The sequence below is a fragment of the Histoplasma capsulatum genome, genomic scaffold (genome assembly GCF_000149585.1).
Source record: "Histoplasma capsulatum NAm1 scaffold_11 genomic scaffold, whole genome shotgun sequence".
Classification (NCBI taxonomy): Eukaryota; Fungi; Ascomycota; class Eurotiomycetes; order Onygenales; family Ajellomycetaceae; genus Histoplasma; species Histoplasma mississippiense.
This window is the reverse complement of record NW_001813972.1, coordinates 174,019-190,736: the sequence shown is the minus strand read 5'-3', so window position 1 is coordinate 190,736 and position 16,718 is coordinate 174,019. Positions and strand designations below refer to the sequence as shown.

The following is a 16,718-nucleotide window of genomic DNA, read 5'->3' as shown; positions in this document are numbered from 1 at the left end:
CACTGCTGGGATGATGAATCTGCAGCCTTTTCGGTCGGCCTGCACCTAATGCAGCGGTGGATGGTCACTGGGTTTAGGTCCGGTTGGGAGAGAGCAAACAGACCAATACGAGCGGTCGGCGCCAAATGAGCGATCGGCTGTGTGTGTGCACACGCTTCGATGCACAAAGTTTTTTTCTCCCTTCCTTGTCCTTCCGTTGGTTGACACAATCGAGCAAAAGTTTGTCGAACGCGATGACGGACCAAGGCCCGATTATGGAAAAATGAAAAAAAAGAGGGATTCGAGGAATAAAATAATGGTCCTTTTTGAGCGACGGTTGAACAGCGCAGTCACAGCGAAGACGTGGTTGGGCTCTGATGCAGGAAGCCGGGGGGCAGAGGCAAGGTGGGTGACAGAAAAGCGCGTTGATGTGTTGTCAACAGCGGTGGTCGGTCTTGTTTTCGTTTCGTTTCTTTTTCCAATTTTTTTTCTTCCTTTACTTTCGGGGGTTGGGCGGGTACTATATTTCTTCTTTACTTTTTTAGGGTGGGGCAAAAGCAATAACAATAAGTTTCAAAGATGTGACAAAAATAATGACGAGAATCAGGAAATGAAGCCAAAAGGGAAACGCAAACAACGCAAACGTGCAGGATGAGGAATTGCCGCTCCACGAAATAGGGAAGAAATCGTAAAAATAATAATAATAATAATAATAATAATAATAATAATAATAAAGAATAAAACCTCCCCCAAAAATATAGAAACCGAAAAAGAGGCCCAGTGATTGACAGCGCAATCGGTGGCTTCCGTTCGTGTTCTGTGGATCTTTCTTGATGGGGATAACACAGACGGAATCAGCAAATAATTGGACCCGGAACGAAGGTCGACGGGCGAGCCTGAGAGAGGCGGGGGATGGGAATGGGGATATCAGCTAGCGTCTTGCCACGTCGTAGGTCCGATCTGAGGCGGTGCCCAAGGCTGGTCACTGGAACCGGGTAATTTCTGGGGCAGATGAGGGTTGCCGGAACCGCCAAGTCGGACCAAGTCGAGGATGCAAGATCAAAAGAACCTAAGGGAGCTAACTGGCAGGCGAGGGGGGATGAGAGTGAAATGAGGAGTATTGAAGCTTCGATTCTGATGTCAGATCCAGAACCAAGCGGCGAGTGGAACGTTGGGAAAAGAGGGCTGGGTGGAGAGAGAAGAGAGAGGCTAATAAGGAGACTAAATGAACACTATATGATTGATGTGCAGGGCCTGGCGATGGAGGGCTGGAGAGGGAAATCCGAGGATTGATAAGAAGACAACAGCATCAACAACAAGAAAGTAAATATGACAAACGGAGTTTGGCTACTCAAAAACGGGACTCGGGACTTAAAAAAAAAGGAGGACAAGGCGAGAGAAAGTGAGCAGATAATTGGGGGTGTATGCGCTGGCAAATGCGGGAGCTATTGTTGCGTGCAGCAGGCGACATCATTGCTTGTCGCAGAAGAGAAGGATGAGAACACTTACCACAGGAGTATTTGTCGCAAGAGCAATGAATATGAAGCTATATACACGCGAACCTGTCGGTTAAATAAAAAATAAGAGGATGTCTGTCTCAATTGCAAGTTGTTTCTCAGGATCCTCCGTATTCTCAGTATTGTTCTGATGATAATCTTTGGGAGCGGGTTTCAGAGGATCGGAAGCCAGCTGGCAATGGGCGGATGAGAGCAATAGAATAATAAATAACAACAGGGTCGTAATCGATGTCTAACACACGGGGCTTGTCGGAGTAAACATCACCCCCCGGAAACGTGGATGAATACCTCTGTAGGCCGCTGTTGTCTACAGACAAACAGACGTCAGAAGAGCTGGAGTCTGGAGAGGCAGACAGGACGCCTTGATTGGTGAAAAAGGGGTGTCAAGAAGGGCCCAAGGCAAAGAAGCTTCTTTTCTTTTCTTTTCTTTTTTTTTTTTTTTTCCCAGGTCCCTGTGCCAAGTTGGCATCCCCGTGGGATGGATGGTTGGGGGGACAATTTGAACTTACAATGGTCCTTGGGGCAGTGGCAGCAGTGGCAGCAGTGGCAATAACGTATGGAAGAACTTTCAGGACAACGGAAGTGGAAGAAATAGACGCGCAGGCAGACACCGTCGGTGACAGCGGCAGGAAGACGGGCAAATCGGAGCGTCCCAACGTGACCAGAACAGCCAGAGAACTTCCAATGGTTCGCTTGGAATCTGGAGGATTGGCAGCAGGCGATTGGAGAGACGGGGACTGGGTGAACTGGGTGAACTGGCACTGACTCGCACTGACTGGTGAGTTGGTTGCCAGACGGAGCAGGTTTTGGACAAGTGATAGGCTGTGACGAGAGGATTTTGGAACGGGGGCGAATTACGAATTATTAGTTTTTAAGAGGCTGAGCCGCACCAGGGCTGCTGACTGTGGTCTGAGGTAAGCAGTGCCGCTGACAAATTTGGCGCACGCGGCGGAGGCTGATCCACGGACCACGGGCCACGGGACGCCGCCAAAAACGGGCAAGGGCTGCTGTTTATTGGCTGGCTGGGCTCGATTTTACTGCGGGCTGGGACAAATCACATCACATTTTGCTCTTCGCATATCGATTTTCTCTTCCTGCAAGTTTCACCGCTGATGGGGCCCGGAGACGATTCAATGGTCAATGGCTGGCGAACTAGGGAAACTACTATTGAACTTTCCTGAGTAGCCGCCTTGGCAGATTTGCAGGGCACCTCTTCACCTCTTCATCTTCCTTTCATTTTGGTTTTTTTTTTTTTTTTTTTTCCTGTAAACGCACCAGCCTGAAAAAATAACACGACGGCGCCGGGGAAAATATTATTCTTGAACAATGTGACATGAACACACATTTATGAGAGAATATTTGGATTTCTTCTCTATCATTTTTGAAACAGACACAAAAAAAAAAAAAAAAACTTGGAAAAGTCAACAAACAATCAGCTCAAGCGGTCAAGGGCTGACATGGATTCCCAGCCCCCCAGCCCTCAGCCCCATGTTCACCCAACTCAAACGCCCTCAGTTACGAGCCTGTTGTTGAGCAAACTGTGCACTGATGAAATTGGGCTGAATGACTCTGTGCTCAGTCTTTGGTTTTGATGTCTCATGGATGTTTCTACGACTCTCGGGCTGTTGGTTAAATTTTTTTTTTTTTTTTTTTTTTTTTTCGACCTGCTGCGGGCAATGATGCTGATGCTTGATGCTGTGCCGTCCGTGCCTTTTCCGTTCAGCCCTGGCATCCGCAGGACAATTGAGCACCTTGTTCGCGGTAAATGGTTGCAGCACCGCCGTAAGCAGAATTTCCATCTTCCTTACCCGGAATCGCTTTGCCATGTCTCGTAACACAGCTGTGGCAGATTTGAATAACCGTAGCCACCCACAAGCACCAGAGGCGATACTCGTTGAAATGAGCCCAGTCACAACGCTGTATACTTGCAGAGATATATATTCATGACAGCGCTGATGGTTGCAGGGCTTACGGAGTACATACAGCGGTGATGGCTGCAAAAGTCTGTGCTTGCGACTTGGAGAGCCTCTCTTTCGTGGAACAGAGACAGTACATTGCACGTGCGTGCATCAGCGAGGGTACCACCACACAAATTTAGTATGGGAGTTCCTGCTTCTCTTGGTCTTGTTTGTCTTAGAGGTAGGTACTCCCTCATACTAAATTAGCGTGGTGGTACAAAGTGGTCAAGAAAATGGTGAAGTCGGTTGCAACAGCAGGCTAAAGCTTGGCGGTCACGCTAGGGTCAGTACGCTATGATCAGTTTATGGCTCTTTATTCTTTATCATGTCTAAGCTTCTCTGCCATTTCAAGTATCTCTTATTTTTGCCTTAATTTTTTTCGATTTTTGATTTCTAATTCCTTTACAGTCCATCTTGCGCAATCAAAGGCATGTCAGGAAGATCAAATGTGATTCAAAAAAGAAGAAGGCCTCATCTAATATAATGGTATTGCAGTCAAGTATCTTACTTTGCCATGCGGCGTAAACTTTTTTTATGGACCTAAGTCCTATTTTTTCTATGATACAGTAAAATTTCCTGGCAGTTGGCTACGAGCGCTAACACCAATGCCTCCACAGGGCCAGCTGAGTTTTTTTGATGCATTAGGAGAGAAATGTCGCAAGGTCCAGACTGTCGGTATCCAGTCGAGGAGATGGGGTCTCGACTTGTTTACTTTCAAGAAACTGCTCTCGGTATATAGTGGGAGCTTTGCCAATTGAGACTGCGAGTGAGCAGCCGTTGCTGTTCCTTCCATACCACACTGTAAACCTGTTTTTTGCAACACTAGTTGACGACATGGTGTCATTTTCCCTGTTCTTAACATTGAAGAAGTATCATCTTCTGTTATGAGATATGTATCCTGGCACAAATCCGGGCATACGTCTACCAATGATACGTATTTCCCCCGTGTTGCATAGCCAATAGAGTGTCCATAGCCGATCATGGCCCTTGAAGTCGAGGCCTGTCATATAGGTGATGGAAAAAATTTGCGGGCGCCGCGAATTCCATTCTTCAGATTCTTGATGGAGATTTTTCTACAATCACATGGGAGGATGGGAGACCAGAATGCGTGCCTTTCATTATATCTATGAACCGTGACGAGAAAAGTCTTTCCGGTCAGCCTACACAAGGGTGTACATCCACGACTAGGACGGGCACATCGAAGGAGAATAGTAACACTTGGTCGCTGTTCGTTTATGAACCGTGCAATTCTTATCACTTGATTCTTAATGTGAATAGAATGTTGGTCCTATTTTACTGCTCGATGCTTGATAGAGGTATCAGCGTCCCCGGATCCAGCTGATGAAGCGTTCACTTATTCGTTCGTTGAGCTATCAAGGGCTTTGTTAAATCCCCCGTCGCAGATATTCGGCAACAATCGCAATTTTCTACTCTCGGTTCGAGTGCCGCAGACCAAACATATGAGGAGCTCCGATTGTTTCCTCGCAGGCACATAGGGACTACTCATTAGAATCCATCCATACCTCTCAAAACGAATAAAGAAGGATTAACAGTTCTTCCGGCTGCTGAGGTTTTTCGTTCTTTTCATACATTGGTTTGGTTGATATCTACTAATACTGAAAGCCGTGTTTTGTCATATTACTTTTTGAGGCTTAGGTGGTAAAGTACAGTGTCGGAAGCCTCCTAGAATAACAATGGCGATCCGCCAACCTTTTCGACGCTGGATATCCTCAAATAACTTGTCGCCGGAAGCTGTGCACTACAATTTATTTCACCAAGTTCTGTCCGCTAAACCAAATTACTGGTGTGAATTATCTGAATTGCCCCATCCCATGAAGAGTGGTGCCAACCCCTCAGTAAAAGTTATGAGGATGGTCGTCATAATGTTTCTTTCCTTGATGGAGCCTGATTTCATTGTTTTCCGATTCCTTGCTTTGATCTTGAACTAATTCGTCTCATATACCCTGGATAAAAGCTGGCCCACAATGTATCTCTTCAACTATACCTCACAACGACGCCAACTACCAGACCTTGTCGTTCTAAACGTTCCCTATGACTATCTATGTATGTGTTAGTTTTCCCAAGCACGACGTTCAAGGAGCATTCTTTTTAGCCGAGGTTGGAGGGTGCTACGGAAACTGATCAACTTGTTTGGATACCGCAAGAGAGGTTAGACCTCATCCTGGGATCAAACCAGTCAACTCATTATTCCGAGCAGACGGAGTAATGGACATCGGGCATGCCATCGCAATAGAGTTTCAGTTTCTGAGTTGAAAAAGATCGGGACTTTTAACTTCGACTGCGGATCTCAATTCTATCCTGGCCCCTTGATCGTGCTGTAGGGACCGACCACGAATATTCATATTTGCAGAGTATATTGGAGAATTGTATCACCGTCATTGGAAAAATTGCTTCCTGTTATGTACGATTGCTATCGGGTATGGGACTTCTAACGGCTAACGGATATGCAGATATAAAAATTTTTGAAACCCGAGGTGTCTCCCCATATACCTAAGATATGTAATAAGTTATTACGTATATGGAAAGGATGGGTGATCATCTTGGCGAACTATGGATTGGTTTTTGTCGATTTATTGTCGTCGATTGTTTTTCAGAAGTACAAAATGCGGTTACGGACCTAAAATCGACGTCCATACATACCAACATAATCTCCATCGATATCATATCCTTATCGATGACGCCGCAGTATGCAACTCCCGAATCGTCGCCCGATACTTCCACGGTTGTTAGAAACGATGCTCTCCAAAAGTTTTCCCCATGCTTGCTACTTCTTCTTAGAATGCAATTCTACGTCACCTTCGGAGACAAGCTTACGTTCATGCTCAAGATTGCTTCTGCTATTATTCCAACCTTGATTGCGGTAACTTTTTTGTAGCTTATCCGACACGAGGGACGACTTTTCTTCTCCTTGGTGACTATTTTCGTCCCCGTCATTTATTTGAACCCTAATGGGAATTGAGTTTGGGGATGGATTTGAATACCAAGTTCCAGAAAATATTCCATATGGGGCTTGGGTATAGCAACGACAATTATCGAGGTTGATCTACACATGTGGTTCCATGGGAACAATTGATAGCGCGCCCTATATTGACCAGAAATGTGGATCCTCTCTTGGCCATATCTGAAGAGGGTTCGGCATTTGAGAATCTTGGTTTTCTCGGAATTGCTTTAGTACTTCCATATTGTCAGGGCATAAAACCACATCTTAGTGGAGAAGGGATTGGATAAAACAATTCCGCTGTACCCTCATGAGGCAAGAAGAATTCCCCTCTCATGACGTCGGAAGGGAGAAGGGAGAAGGACATGGGTGGATTTCAAGAGTCAAATTGATATGGATATATCAAATTAGGTGTCTTACCAAGTTCGTAAATAATAGCATTTCTAATAGCATTTCTCAGAATCAGACAACATGTACGGTACCTCACGACGGGGGAGACTGATAAGAGAGCAGCATAGAGAGGTTATATATGATTACCATTAAAGGACGCTTTTGATAGTTAATATGATAGCTTAGATAATGAGATACAAATCCCTCTGAATAGATAATCAAGAGAGTTACTATAGCACTCATTGCAAGTCGCTCTGGTGGTGCAGCAGATCTCCTTCAACGCGTTATTATTCCATTTTCTTTGTTAGCCATTCTCCATTTCATCATTCTCCCCCTCCCTGCCTTTCTGGTTTTCGGGTTTTCTGCTTCCCGAAGAAAAGAAGCTGTATTGTTTGTCGATGCTACCTAGATGTCCCATAGGCCCACAAATGATGGGACCCTGCGATCTTATCAATCTTACGCTGGTAAAAAAAAAAAAAAAAAACAGGCATCCACAAGCTGTAATATACTCAACATATTATACCGTAATTTGTATATTACGTATGGACGTGTTGTGTTCAATATTTTTCAAGGATCCAGAATAATCTCGTAATTTTGACTAAGTTAAACTTTGATCAGATAAATTGGATGAAAAAATTTTCTTCCGTGAGAGTTTTGATTAGTTTTGCTATCCGGAGCCATTGCCAACGAGTTGACCCATAGCTTCGGCTACATGCTCTCCTGCAGCCCGGTGACACATGGAAGGGAAAAATTTCCGTCAAAACAAGCAAACGAGGGACCTTCAAAAGGCGTCCTGCAAGCCGCAAAGGCATGGCGCCAACGTGGGATGAAGAACTTATGACTTTCCTTGTGGTTGTGTCTGACTCCCGCATGGTGAGCTTGAACCACTTGCAGCTGAGGGCTTAGCTGAAAGCTAATTGAAGTTTTTGATGGGTTCTTTGGAGCTACTAGTTCTTCTCTTTTTACTTTTGCTCCGAGTGTCAAAATTCGATGGTATCACGAGAAGATGTTCATATCTCGTCCGGCGTGTCAGCTGTCAGTAGGATTGAGAGATATTTTTGATCATTATAAGGAGGGGAGTTTTTTCTTTTTCTTTTTCTTTTTCTTTGCTTTTTTATTCGAAGCTGGAGCTTCCAAGTAGCCACGACCACCACTCCCCTCCAAACTAGTGTATATTGCATTCCGGCATTGTCTCGTTTTCACTAACAAGAGTCAAAGTGCTGTTAAGAACCGGGTCAAATCGGGAGGCTGTTATGGGCCATGTTGATTGCTTCCTGTACTGCTTCGGCTAGTTGTGGGCTATCTATCCTCAAGCAACCATTCTGTAAAAAAAAGATCTGATAACGAAAACAGCGTGGGGGAGTGGGGTACCACCTGGAAAAGTTTGGGAGCTCACGCCACTTTCCGGTAACCATGAGCAGATAGGTTCTTTTCGCGGGCTCGGGTTGGGACCGTTGGGCGGATTGTCGACCGAAATCTTATCAGATCAAACACTGAGCATTCAACGGAAAACTGACACAAACGGAGAATATAGATTATCGCCCCACAGATGGGTAATATTGTCGCGGGTCTGTAGGATACTGGAAGTGTATTTCAGTATTATTCGTATTGCGTATCAGAATAGCAGGTTCGCAGGACTTGCTGAAACGCCCATTACCCTAGTTGAAACGCTTGGATATGAACCATGGAGAATTCGGAGCATCATGTTGAGGTTTCTAGCTGCTAAACACAGACAAGGAAGCTGGGTTTCTTTCCCCTTTCTGGGTTACGGTGATTGGGGCGGTCCGGCCCACGACTCACTCCTGGCTTCTTTAGAACGTATTAATGGCTCGGATTGGGACTTTGCATTTTCCACCCCGTTGCATCCCACGATCAGTGTATACTTGAACAATTGCCATGCAACAAAATGAGCTCCTCCCGCGAGCTGCGAGATTTGCCGCTTGTGCGACTTCCGGAGCCATACAAAACAAAATATGAACTATACCAAGCTTCCTCGGGACCGAATGGCAGGATCTTCCAGCTTCGATTGTCGAGCGACCAAAATAACGGCGCCATTTCGCCGCCAGAGCTACTGCATCACCCTATGCTCTACTTCAGCGAGTTAATTCCTGGCCCTCAGGCTACCCTACCAGCTGAATCAGATAACACTGCTTGGGCACGGGCTTGTCGAAGTCTGGTTTCGTTTGTGACTTGGGATGGAGAGTCGGCACCGACTGTTGGCCAGATATGGATGATAGTCTACGCGATCTTCTCTTTGAGGCCGTCAGAAGAATCCTTCCGCCTTTCTCTGTCGGGAGCGCAGAAAGACCAATTATACACCGAATGCAATGCGACAGGGCTTTCTACATGTTTTCCAACTCCGGTTCAGCCTCAGCCGCTGTATACTACCATTGAAGATGTTGTGGTCTCCCGAGCTGCCTTCTGGCAGGGAGCGGGTTCTCCTCTAGGAACTCGACCTGCATGGCTTGTCCCATCGATAACCGGGAGCGCTAGAAAACCGCCTTCAGAATATCCAGCTTTCCCTCTTCAGTACACATTGACATCTCAACTCACAAATCGGCCGGTACATGCGCAACATCCAGTGCGCCCAGCAAAACCCGCGCGCGGGGCACCGATATACAGCAGGTATATTCCACACCTGGATGAATTTTTCGCCATGGACCATCTTGATTATACGAATGAAACCCATCTCCAGCTGTTCCATACTTGGCAGAATGATCCCCGAGTAGCCGTCAACTGGAAGGAGGCTGGCACTTTGGACCAACATAGAGAATATCTGCGAAAGATCGATGAAGACCCGCACCAGATTGCCGTATTGGCACGATTTGACAATACCTATTTCGCGTATTTCGAGATATATTGGGCTAAGGTACGACCAATTTCCTCATTCTTTTTGATTGACGACATATCCTCCATATTTCCTACTACTTTTATAATCAAATGGTTTCTATCATTGATCGCTATTCGCTAATCCGATCATTCCCTGATTAGGAGGACCACATGGGCACATATTATCCCGCCTTAGATTGGGATCGTGGCAGACACTCGCTGGTTGGTGATGCGCGGTTCCGCGGCCCTCATCGGGCCATGGCATGGTGGACCAGTCTGATCCATTATATATTTCTTGACGAGCCTCGCACTACATGCGTAGTCGGGGAACCAAAAGCAACCAATGGACCGGTATTGGGCTACGACGCAGCGCATGGCTTCCACGTTCACAAGTGGGGAGACCTGCCGCATAAGAGATCTGCCATGGTGAGGTGCGAACGGGTGCGGTTTTTCGAAGTCGTGAATTTTGGAAATGTGACTAGCAATGGGACGGCAAAGCCAAGCAAAAGTAAATTATAGTCTTCATGGCGGTTAGCTTTGAATTTGAATTCCAATGAAAATAGATTGATGTTCGATTACTTGTAACTATCATATTTATTAAGTTACTCACATTAAATGCAAGACCTGTCTGAGGTTTAGATATAAGTTCTACTGCGAAGAAGCTTGTTTACTTTTGGTCTATGTAAAGTTACATTAGTTACATTTAGGCAAACTGCACTCTATTCCGTCAAGTTATTCACTCTTCACCGACCAATCGCTTCCCCAGATCCCTCAATACTTGCTTCTGGATTTTCCCGCTGCCAGTCTGGGGCATATCTTGCGGCAGCCTTGGATCCAAACCAAACACAAACACGTGTTTGGGAGCCTTATGTCTCCCGAGTGTTTGCCGCGTCCAATTTTTTATTTCGTCGTCTGGTGGACAAGCATGGCCAGGCTCGAGTACCAAAAATGCACCGACAATCTCTCCGTAATGCTTACTGGGCAGTCCAACTACTGTAGCTCGCGAGATTGCTGGGTGTGCAGTGAGACGTTCTTCAATTTCGAGAGGATATATATTTTCTCCTCCCCGAATAATTATGTCCTTAAACCGTCCTGTGATGGTGCAATACCCGTCTGAATTGAACACCGCCTCGTCGCCAGTCCGCAACCAAATCGTGCCATCCCCATCTTCTATCAATGCCTCTGCTGTTTTTTCCAGATTTCCCCAGTATCCTTTATGGATTTGATAGCCGGACACACAGAGTTCTCCCCGTTCTCCAATTTTCACAGTCTCCCCAGTTTCGGGATTGATGATTTTGGCGCTAGCATGCGGTAGCACTTTGCCTACCGTTGTGAGCCGGGTCGCAATTGAGTCGCTAGTGAATGCGTTGAAGCATGTTGGCGACGCTTCGGTCAACCCGTAACTGCTGGTGAACTCGGTCATATTCAGCTCATTCCATAGCCGTTTCATGAGTGGTCGTGGTACTGGCGCACCTGCGATGATGCCCGTTCGGAGCTGTGAGCAGTCAAACGAATCGGGTCTCGAGAGTGCCAGGATTGCTTCAAACATCGTGGGCACTCCATGGAGTGCTGTGCACCGCTCGTCTGATATTGCTCTCAATACGGCTTCGGGGTCAAATGTTTCGGCAGGATACACGACCTTGGCTCCGTGCGTTATGCATGCGAGAAGACCAAGGACAAGCCCAAAACAATGAAATAACGGCGGCGGACAGCAGAGTATGTCGTATTCAGTGAAGTCCATCCGATCACCGATGAAGCGCGAGTTGTTGATTAAATTGCTGTAGACGAAATCAGCGCCTATACTCCCATTGAACCGAAGAAAAGACAATCTCACTGATGTGTTAGCATTGAAGCTTTTGGATTCCCGGTTGAGCCACTCGTAAATTGCAGATTACAGACATCGAATGGCGATAGAGTGTCCTGCCGCCGCTGGACTGCGCTTAACGGGACAACGTTGCCGGCAAGAATAACATCTTTATACGTTCCAAAGCTTTTAAAGGAACCCTGAATCATCACCGTTTCATTAAGATTTGGAAGTCGTTTTGATATATCGGGCGAGTGAAGGTCCTCCAATGCATTCTTAAGATCATGCCGGCCGATTCGAGGAACAATAAAGAGCAACTTGCAAGCTGTAACGCATCAGTCATTACGTCCTAGAAACGCAGCAAGAGGGGAAAGGTGGAGAAATTCACCTGTGTGGCTAAGAGCATGCTTCAACTCAGCATGCGTATAGGTGTTGTTGATGACAACTAAGATAGCGCCAACACGGGCAGCGGCGAAAAACAGTGACACATATTCTTCACAGTTGCCCGCCATCACCCCAATTCTATCCCCACGCTGGATCCCTTTTGCTAAGAGGCCACGGGCAAGATGACTGCTTTCGTTCTCAAGTTGTCCGTACGTCCATCGCGCCCCTGTCCAGGGGACAACGACAGCCTCTAGATCGCGATACCGCAAACACTGGAACTCCAGCAATTCGCCCAAGGTCATCTCCCAAAGAGCGGGCTGGGTAGGTCCGTGAACGACAGCAAGATGTTCTTCATTTTTGCGAACGGATTGTGGCAGGATGTGATTTAATGTTTGCTGCAGCCTCCAGAGAGGGGTTTCATTTGATATTGTGGCCATTCTCGATAATTTTGCTTCGACAACTTGACAACTAAATTTCCAATGCTCGACAGCAGTGTTTCACTACGATAAACCGGACATATAACATCGTCTGTTCTTGCTAAAACATCCTCCGGAGGCCGTATGAAGTAGTACGAGCCATCGAGCCATCCCATGCAGCTGGCGTGGTGGATTCGGAAACCTTGCCAACATTCCGATGTCGCTACTCTGCCTGGGAAATACGCACAAATATTACGTTTTCAATTTTCTATACCGGAAAAAATAGAAAATGAGGTGATTTCCCTCGGGCCGCGAATCTAATCAATCAGATAATCTTATCATCAGCGGGACCCACCAGCCAAAAATTACAGGCATTACATGAGTGGTATTACGCTATTCACAGCGTTACGGGCATGTATCATGTATCATGTATCATGTATCATGTATTGACACGCCGCTCTGATGGAAGGTACTATACCTGGTCTAGACCAACCATATCCCACTTTGCTCTTTTTCCTAGACGATCCCACAGCCAACACGGCAGCTATTCTCCCTCGGCAAGGTTTGTTGGAGACTAGCACCTCAATCGAGTGTTCCGTTCTCGGTGGCCTGATATCGGCTTGCTTAGGATGTCAATCTGTGGTTCTCACTGCATTGTTTCGAGGGCCAAATTTTGCAAAACTAGGATTTCCATTACCGTCTCCTAGCCGGACAATGGAGCCAGGAACCCGGTGGTGATGTGACCAGCAAGTGGAGTGGCCTTTTGTTGGGAAACATTTGCGTATTCTCTCCTTGAATCTCCAAGAAGACCATGGTAGTCAACTAGGCTAGCGGTGTGTTCTCACTTTCACAAGAATATCCTCATAAGTTTTGGTGTTCCCAACTGTCACTTGCTATCCAAAGTTTCTCTCCTTGCCTCTCGCCCTCAGTGAGATTTCCTCATTATCATTCGCTCCCTCACATCAGGTCTTTACGTCGTCGTCGTCGTCGTCGTCGTCGTCGTCGTCGTCAATACCTCCATGGAGACGGTGCTCAAAAACGATTGTTCCCACTGCCAGGAATCGGTGATCTTGCGAGAGAACGGCAATGCGGGGAGGAGTTCAAATACCGGCATTCAGCATGATGTAATTTGCGTTGGGTTTGGCCCTGCAGCCCTCGCCATAGCAATTGCTATGCGGGACCGCGGGATTCAGCGTCGCGTTCGTTTCTTGGAGAGGCAGCCAGAATTTGGCTGGCACACGGGCATGCTGCTACCCGGGAGCAAAATGCAAATTTCTTTCATCAAGGACCTGGCGACTATACGCAACCCTCGTTCTCACTTCACCTTCCTCAACTACTTGCACCAAAAGGACCGTCTCGTTCATTTCACCAATCTCTCCACCCATTTACCTTTCCGTGAAGAATTTAACGATTACATGAAATGGTGCGCCTCGCATTTCAACGATTGGGTCCAGTATAACCAGGAAGTACTCAGCGTTACTGCGGTGGAGTCTACCCCTGGGCGGCCCGCTGAATATTTCAAACTAATATCCCGTGATGTGCGTTCTGGGGAGCTCAGAGAATTGTCGGCTAATCACATCATCGTGGCTAGTGGAGGGGAACCAGCCATTCCTCCAATACTTTCTACACAACACCTACCCAAGACTGTTATCCATTCCTCTACTTACCTCGGTTCTGTACATCATCTTCTCCAAGAAAAAAATGGTTCCTACCGTTTTGCCGTTGTTGGTGGTGGCCAGAGTGCAGTGGAGATTTCTGAAGATATACAATCAAGATACGCAAATTCGAAAGTCACTCTTGTGACGAAAGCTTCGGCCTTGAAGCCCAGTGACGACAGCCCATTGTGAGCCCTTTCCCATCTTTACTGCCAATTAAAAGGTTCTAATTTAAACCCTCTCAAATCCGACAGTGTCAATGAAATTTTCGACCCAAGCAGTGTCGATAAGTTTTATTCTTTAGACCACTCAGCACGCCAACAGACACTTCTCGAGAACAAAGCAACAAACTATGGTGTTGTTCGGCTACCACTTCTGGAATCAGTATATGAGAAGTTATATCGTCAGAAGTTCCTGGAGCCCAACCCTGCTAAGTGGCCATTTCGCCTGGTTACTGGCCGTGAGGTTATGGGCCTGAAAGAACTCCCAAACAACCAGATAGAACTCCAGCTCAAGGACACCCTATCTGGGCGTGTTGAAAGCTCAGCCGAGGTATATGACCTAGTGATTCTTGCCACAGGATATACGCGTAACCCAATAGCCACCATGCTCAAACCCTTGGAGCAAATTGTTGAGGCTCCAGCAGATGGGAAGACGTATTGCACAGATCGGGACTATCGATTGCGCTTTCGCCAGGGGAAAGTCAAGCGTGATGCTGGCATCTGGCTCCAGGGGTGTTGTGAAAGCAGCCATGGTGTATGCCAACTCTTCGTTCCTACCCAAAACATTTATATACATCCCATTTCGTACTGACAATGTAATTTCATGCAGCTGAGTGATAGTCTCCTGTCTATCCTTGCGGTGCGTAGTAGCGAACTGCTTGATTCCATCCTTGCAAGCAGTAAGCGCGCTGAAGATCATGCACGACTCTAAAAGATTGGGAGTGCATTGGCCCTTGTAAAAGAGGTCCGGCTCGCTATGCTTTTGAATAAAAATTTCCATTAAGGCATTGATATGTTTTATTTTTTCTATGTCAGAAGAGAGGGGTGGAGACCAAAAATACCCTGCGATCCTTCAATTGCAAGCGTCAAACTATATTGTGCATTATTGATAATTTCAGCCGCTCGAACTTCGCCACTTTCTTCCTTTTTTTGTGTGTGTGTGTGTTTGGAGGTGTTGATTATTAGCACCCTAAAAAGCGGTGGCTGGATGAATCTGAGCAATTTTCGTTCTTATGTGGAGTGTCTTGTGTTCTATATAGATATGTATTCTCTTCGTCTGTTGATCCCTGTTATCCTGTTCTTCTCCTTGGTTATTTATACATCTACAACTTAGCCTTAACACCTTCATCTTCACATTTCAACAAAGCCTTTCCATTTGACAATACAACCCTATCACCAACTTTCACCATAAATCGCACCTCTTGCAAGCTTTCGTCATTCTGGACTGCAGATGTTGCTCTTTTGCACACGCCCATATCCCACATAAGGATATCCAGTTTATCCCCGGGTTTAACGGGTGAGGCAAACATCGCCTCAAAGTCACGCAAACGCCGACCCTCGCTTCCACCAAACTGAGATAACACAGCCCGTGCCGTGATATTCCAGCTGAATAGTCCATGCATGATGGTCCCACCATACCCCAGAGATTGCCCTGGCTCAGGGGTAGCATGAAGGGGATTATAATCGCCGTTAAGCCTGTATGAGTGGAAATGAATACCAATATTTAGAGAGACTTGAAGCAAGAAAGCAAGGTGGAAGGTTGAAGTACGTATCAAGCAGGGGAGTGCCGCACCTGTACAAATGTGCAGATTCCGCATTTGATTGGAAACTTGACACTGCATCTGGCCGTCTTGCTGGAGTTGAAGGAACATGCTCGTTCATTTTCGGACCTGTATGTTAAATCAGTAAGGGCAAGGCTTCCTGTCTTCCAATGAAAGAAAGAAGCAGCAGAATGGCGTCGTTTACCTCGCTCCCCACCCCAACCGCCAGTTCCCTTGAAGAAAACACTCTCCCAAGTGCGCGTATACACCTGGCCGCTCTCCCGCTGCTTCAGCACATGTTCCATCTCCATCACTGTTCCTTTTCCCGCTCCCTTATCGAACACCCCCAGAACTTTGGTGTGGATATCCCACGTCTTCCCCTCACTAGATGGTGGTAGGGGACATAGGAACTCCATTCGTCGTCCCCCATCGACAGCCACGCCCCAGTCTAACACCGGGCAGCCCGGAGGGAGAGTCCGAGCTGCATTTCGCGCGAGGAAGTCCACAATGTCGGTGTCAGCGTGTTTGAAGGCTGGTATTTGGTTTTAGTAATCAGTACTTTTGCAGACATGTGCAGAGGAATAGAAAGATGCCCGTACTTAGCACAATAGGATACGTGGGGAAGACTTGGAATTTTGGGTGTAGTTCCTGAGAGCAAAAATTAGCAACCAAAGACGGCGGTATTCTCTTTTCTAACTCTAATATACTCCGTGGCAGTTTTATAGCAATGCATACATAAAGAAAGTGAAGCTCATCCCCCGCTTTGCAGCCAATTGAGTGAGCGAAAAGAAGTACATCACGCTTCAGCCATGAAGTCTTCACTGGCGCATATTCGAAGGGTGGAATTGTGATTGGCATCGTCGAGAAAATCTCGATTGCCTTTATGATGTATTTCGGCCCGAGTATGTAATTCCTGGTGAATTTCTCCCTCGCCTTCAGGAGGAGTGATTTTATGGACAGTTCACTCGTCTGAGGTCAATTAATCAATATTTACAACCGATATCGATAAGAAATTATATATTACGTGCCGGGGGGGTTTTGATTCTTTAGGGATAGAAGACTGGT

At 46.6% G+C, this 16,718-nt stretch overlaps 7 protein-coding genes across 7 annotated transcripts; 4 read left to right on the top strand and 3 right to left on the bottom strand.

The window, feature by feature from the left end:
• Positions 1 to 990: 990 nt before the first annotated feature.
• Positions 991 to 1,272, top strand: HCAG_08325 (predicted protein; the record flags this gene model as incomplete). The annotated part of the gene is made up of 1 exon (XM_001536493.1): positions 991 to 1,272. One exon carries the CDS (start codon positions 991 to 993, stop codon positions 1,270 to 1,272), a length of 282 nt encoding a protein of 93 aa, XP_001536543.1.
• Positions 1,273 to 3,320: 2,048 nt separating this feature from the next.
• Positions 3,321 to 4,212, top strand: HCAG_08324 (predicted protein; the record flags this gene model as incomplete). Its single annotated transcript, XM_001536492.1, has 5 exons — positions 3,321 to 3,415; positions 3,677 to 3,741; positions 3,863 to 3,886; positions 3,950 to 3,975; positions 4,072 to 4,212. The coding sequence occupies 5 exons, from the start codon at positions 3,321 to 3,323 to the stop codon at positions 4,210 to 4,212; spliced, it is 351 nt and encodes a 116-aa protein (XP_001536542.1).
• Positions 4,213 to 6,135: 1,923 nt separating this feature from the next.
• HCAG_08323 (predicted protein) lies at positions 6,136 to 6,409 on the bottom strand (the record flags this gene model as incomplete). Its single annotated transcript, XM_001536491.1, has 2 exons — positions 6,136 to 6,189; positions 6,290 to 6,409. The coding sequence occupies 2 exons, from the start codon at positions 6,407 to 6,409 to the stop codon at positions 6,136 to 6,138; spliced, it is 174 nt and encodes a 57-aa protein (XP_001536541.1).
• A 2,300-nt stretch (positions 6,410 to 8,709) lies between these two features.
• On the top strand, positions 8,710 to 10,151 carry HCAG_08322 (conserved hypothetical protein; the record flags this gene model as incomplete). The annotated part of the gene is made up of 2 exons (XM_001536490.1): positions 8,710 to 9,672; positions 9,795 to 10,151. The coding sequence occupies 2 exons, from the start codon at positions 8,710 to 8,712 to the stop codon at positions 10,149 to 10,151; spliced, it is 1,320 nt and encodes a 439-aa protein (XP_001536540.1).
• A 217-nt stretch (positions 10,152 to 10,368) lies between these two features.
• HCAG_08321 (conserved hypothetical protein) lies at positions 10,369 to 12,257 on the bottom strand (the record flags this gene model as incomplete). Its single annotated transcript, XM_001536489.1, has 3 exons — positions 10,369 to 11,410; positions 11,467 to 11,761; positions 11,825 to 12,257. 3 exons carry the CDS (start codon positions 12,255 to 12,257, stop codon positions 10,369 to 10,371), a joined length of 1,770 nt encoding a protein of 589 aa, XP_001536539.1.
• A 441-nt stretch (positions 12,258 to 12,698) lies between these two features.
• HCAG_08320 (predicted protein) lies at positions 12,699 to 14,824 on the top strand (the record flags this gene model as incomplete). The annotated part of the gene is made up of 4 exons (XM_001536488.1): positions 12,699 to 12,798; positions 13,203 to 14,079; positions 14,146 to 14,647; positions 14,723 to 14,824. 4 exons carry the CDS (start codon positions 12,699 to 12,701, stop codon positions 14,822 to 14,824), a joined length of 1,581 nt encoding a protein of 526 aa, XP_001536538.1.
• A 391-nt stretch (positions 14,825 to 15,215) lies between these two features.
• On the bottom strand, positions 15,216 to 16,511 carry HCAG_08319 (conserved hypothetical protein; the record flags this gene model as incomplete). Its single annotated transcript, XM_001536487.1, has 5 exons — positions 15,216 to 15,588; positions 15,686 to 15,782; positions 15,859 to 16,185; positions 16,253 to 16,301; positions 16,389 to 16,511. The coding sequence occupies 5 exons, from the start codon at positions 16,509 to 16,511 to the stop codon at positions 15,216 to 15,218; spliced, it is 969 nt and encodes a 322-aa protein (XP_001536537.1).
• Positions 16,512 to 16,718: the final 207 nt, after the last annotated feature.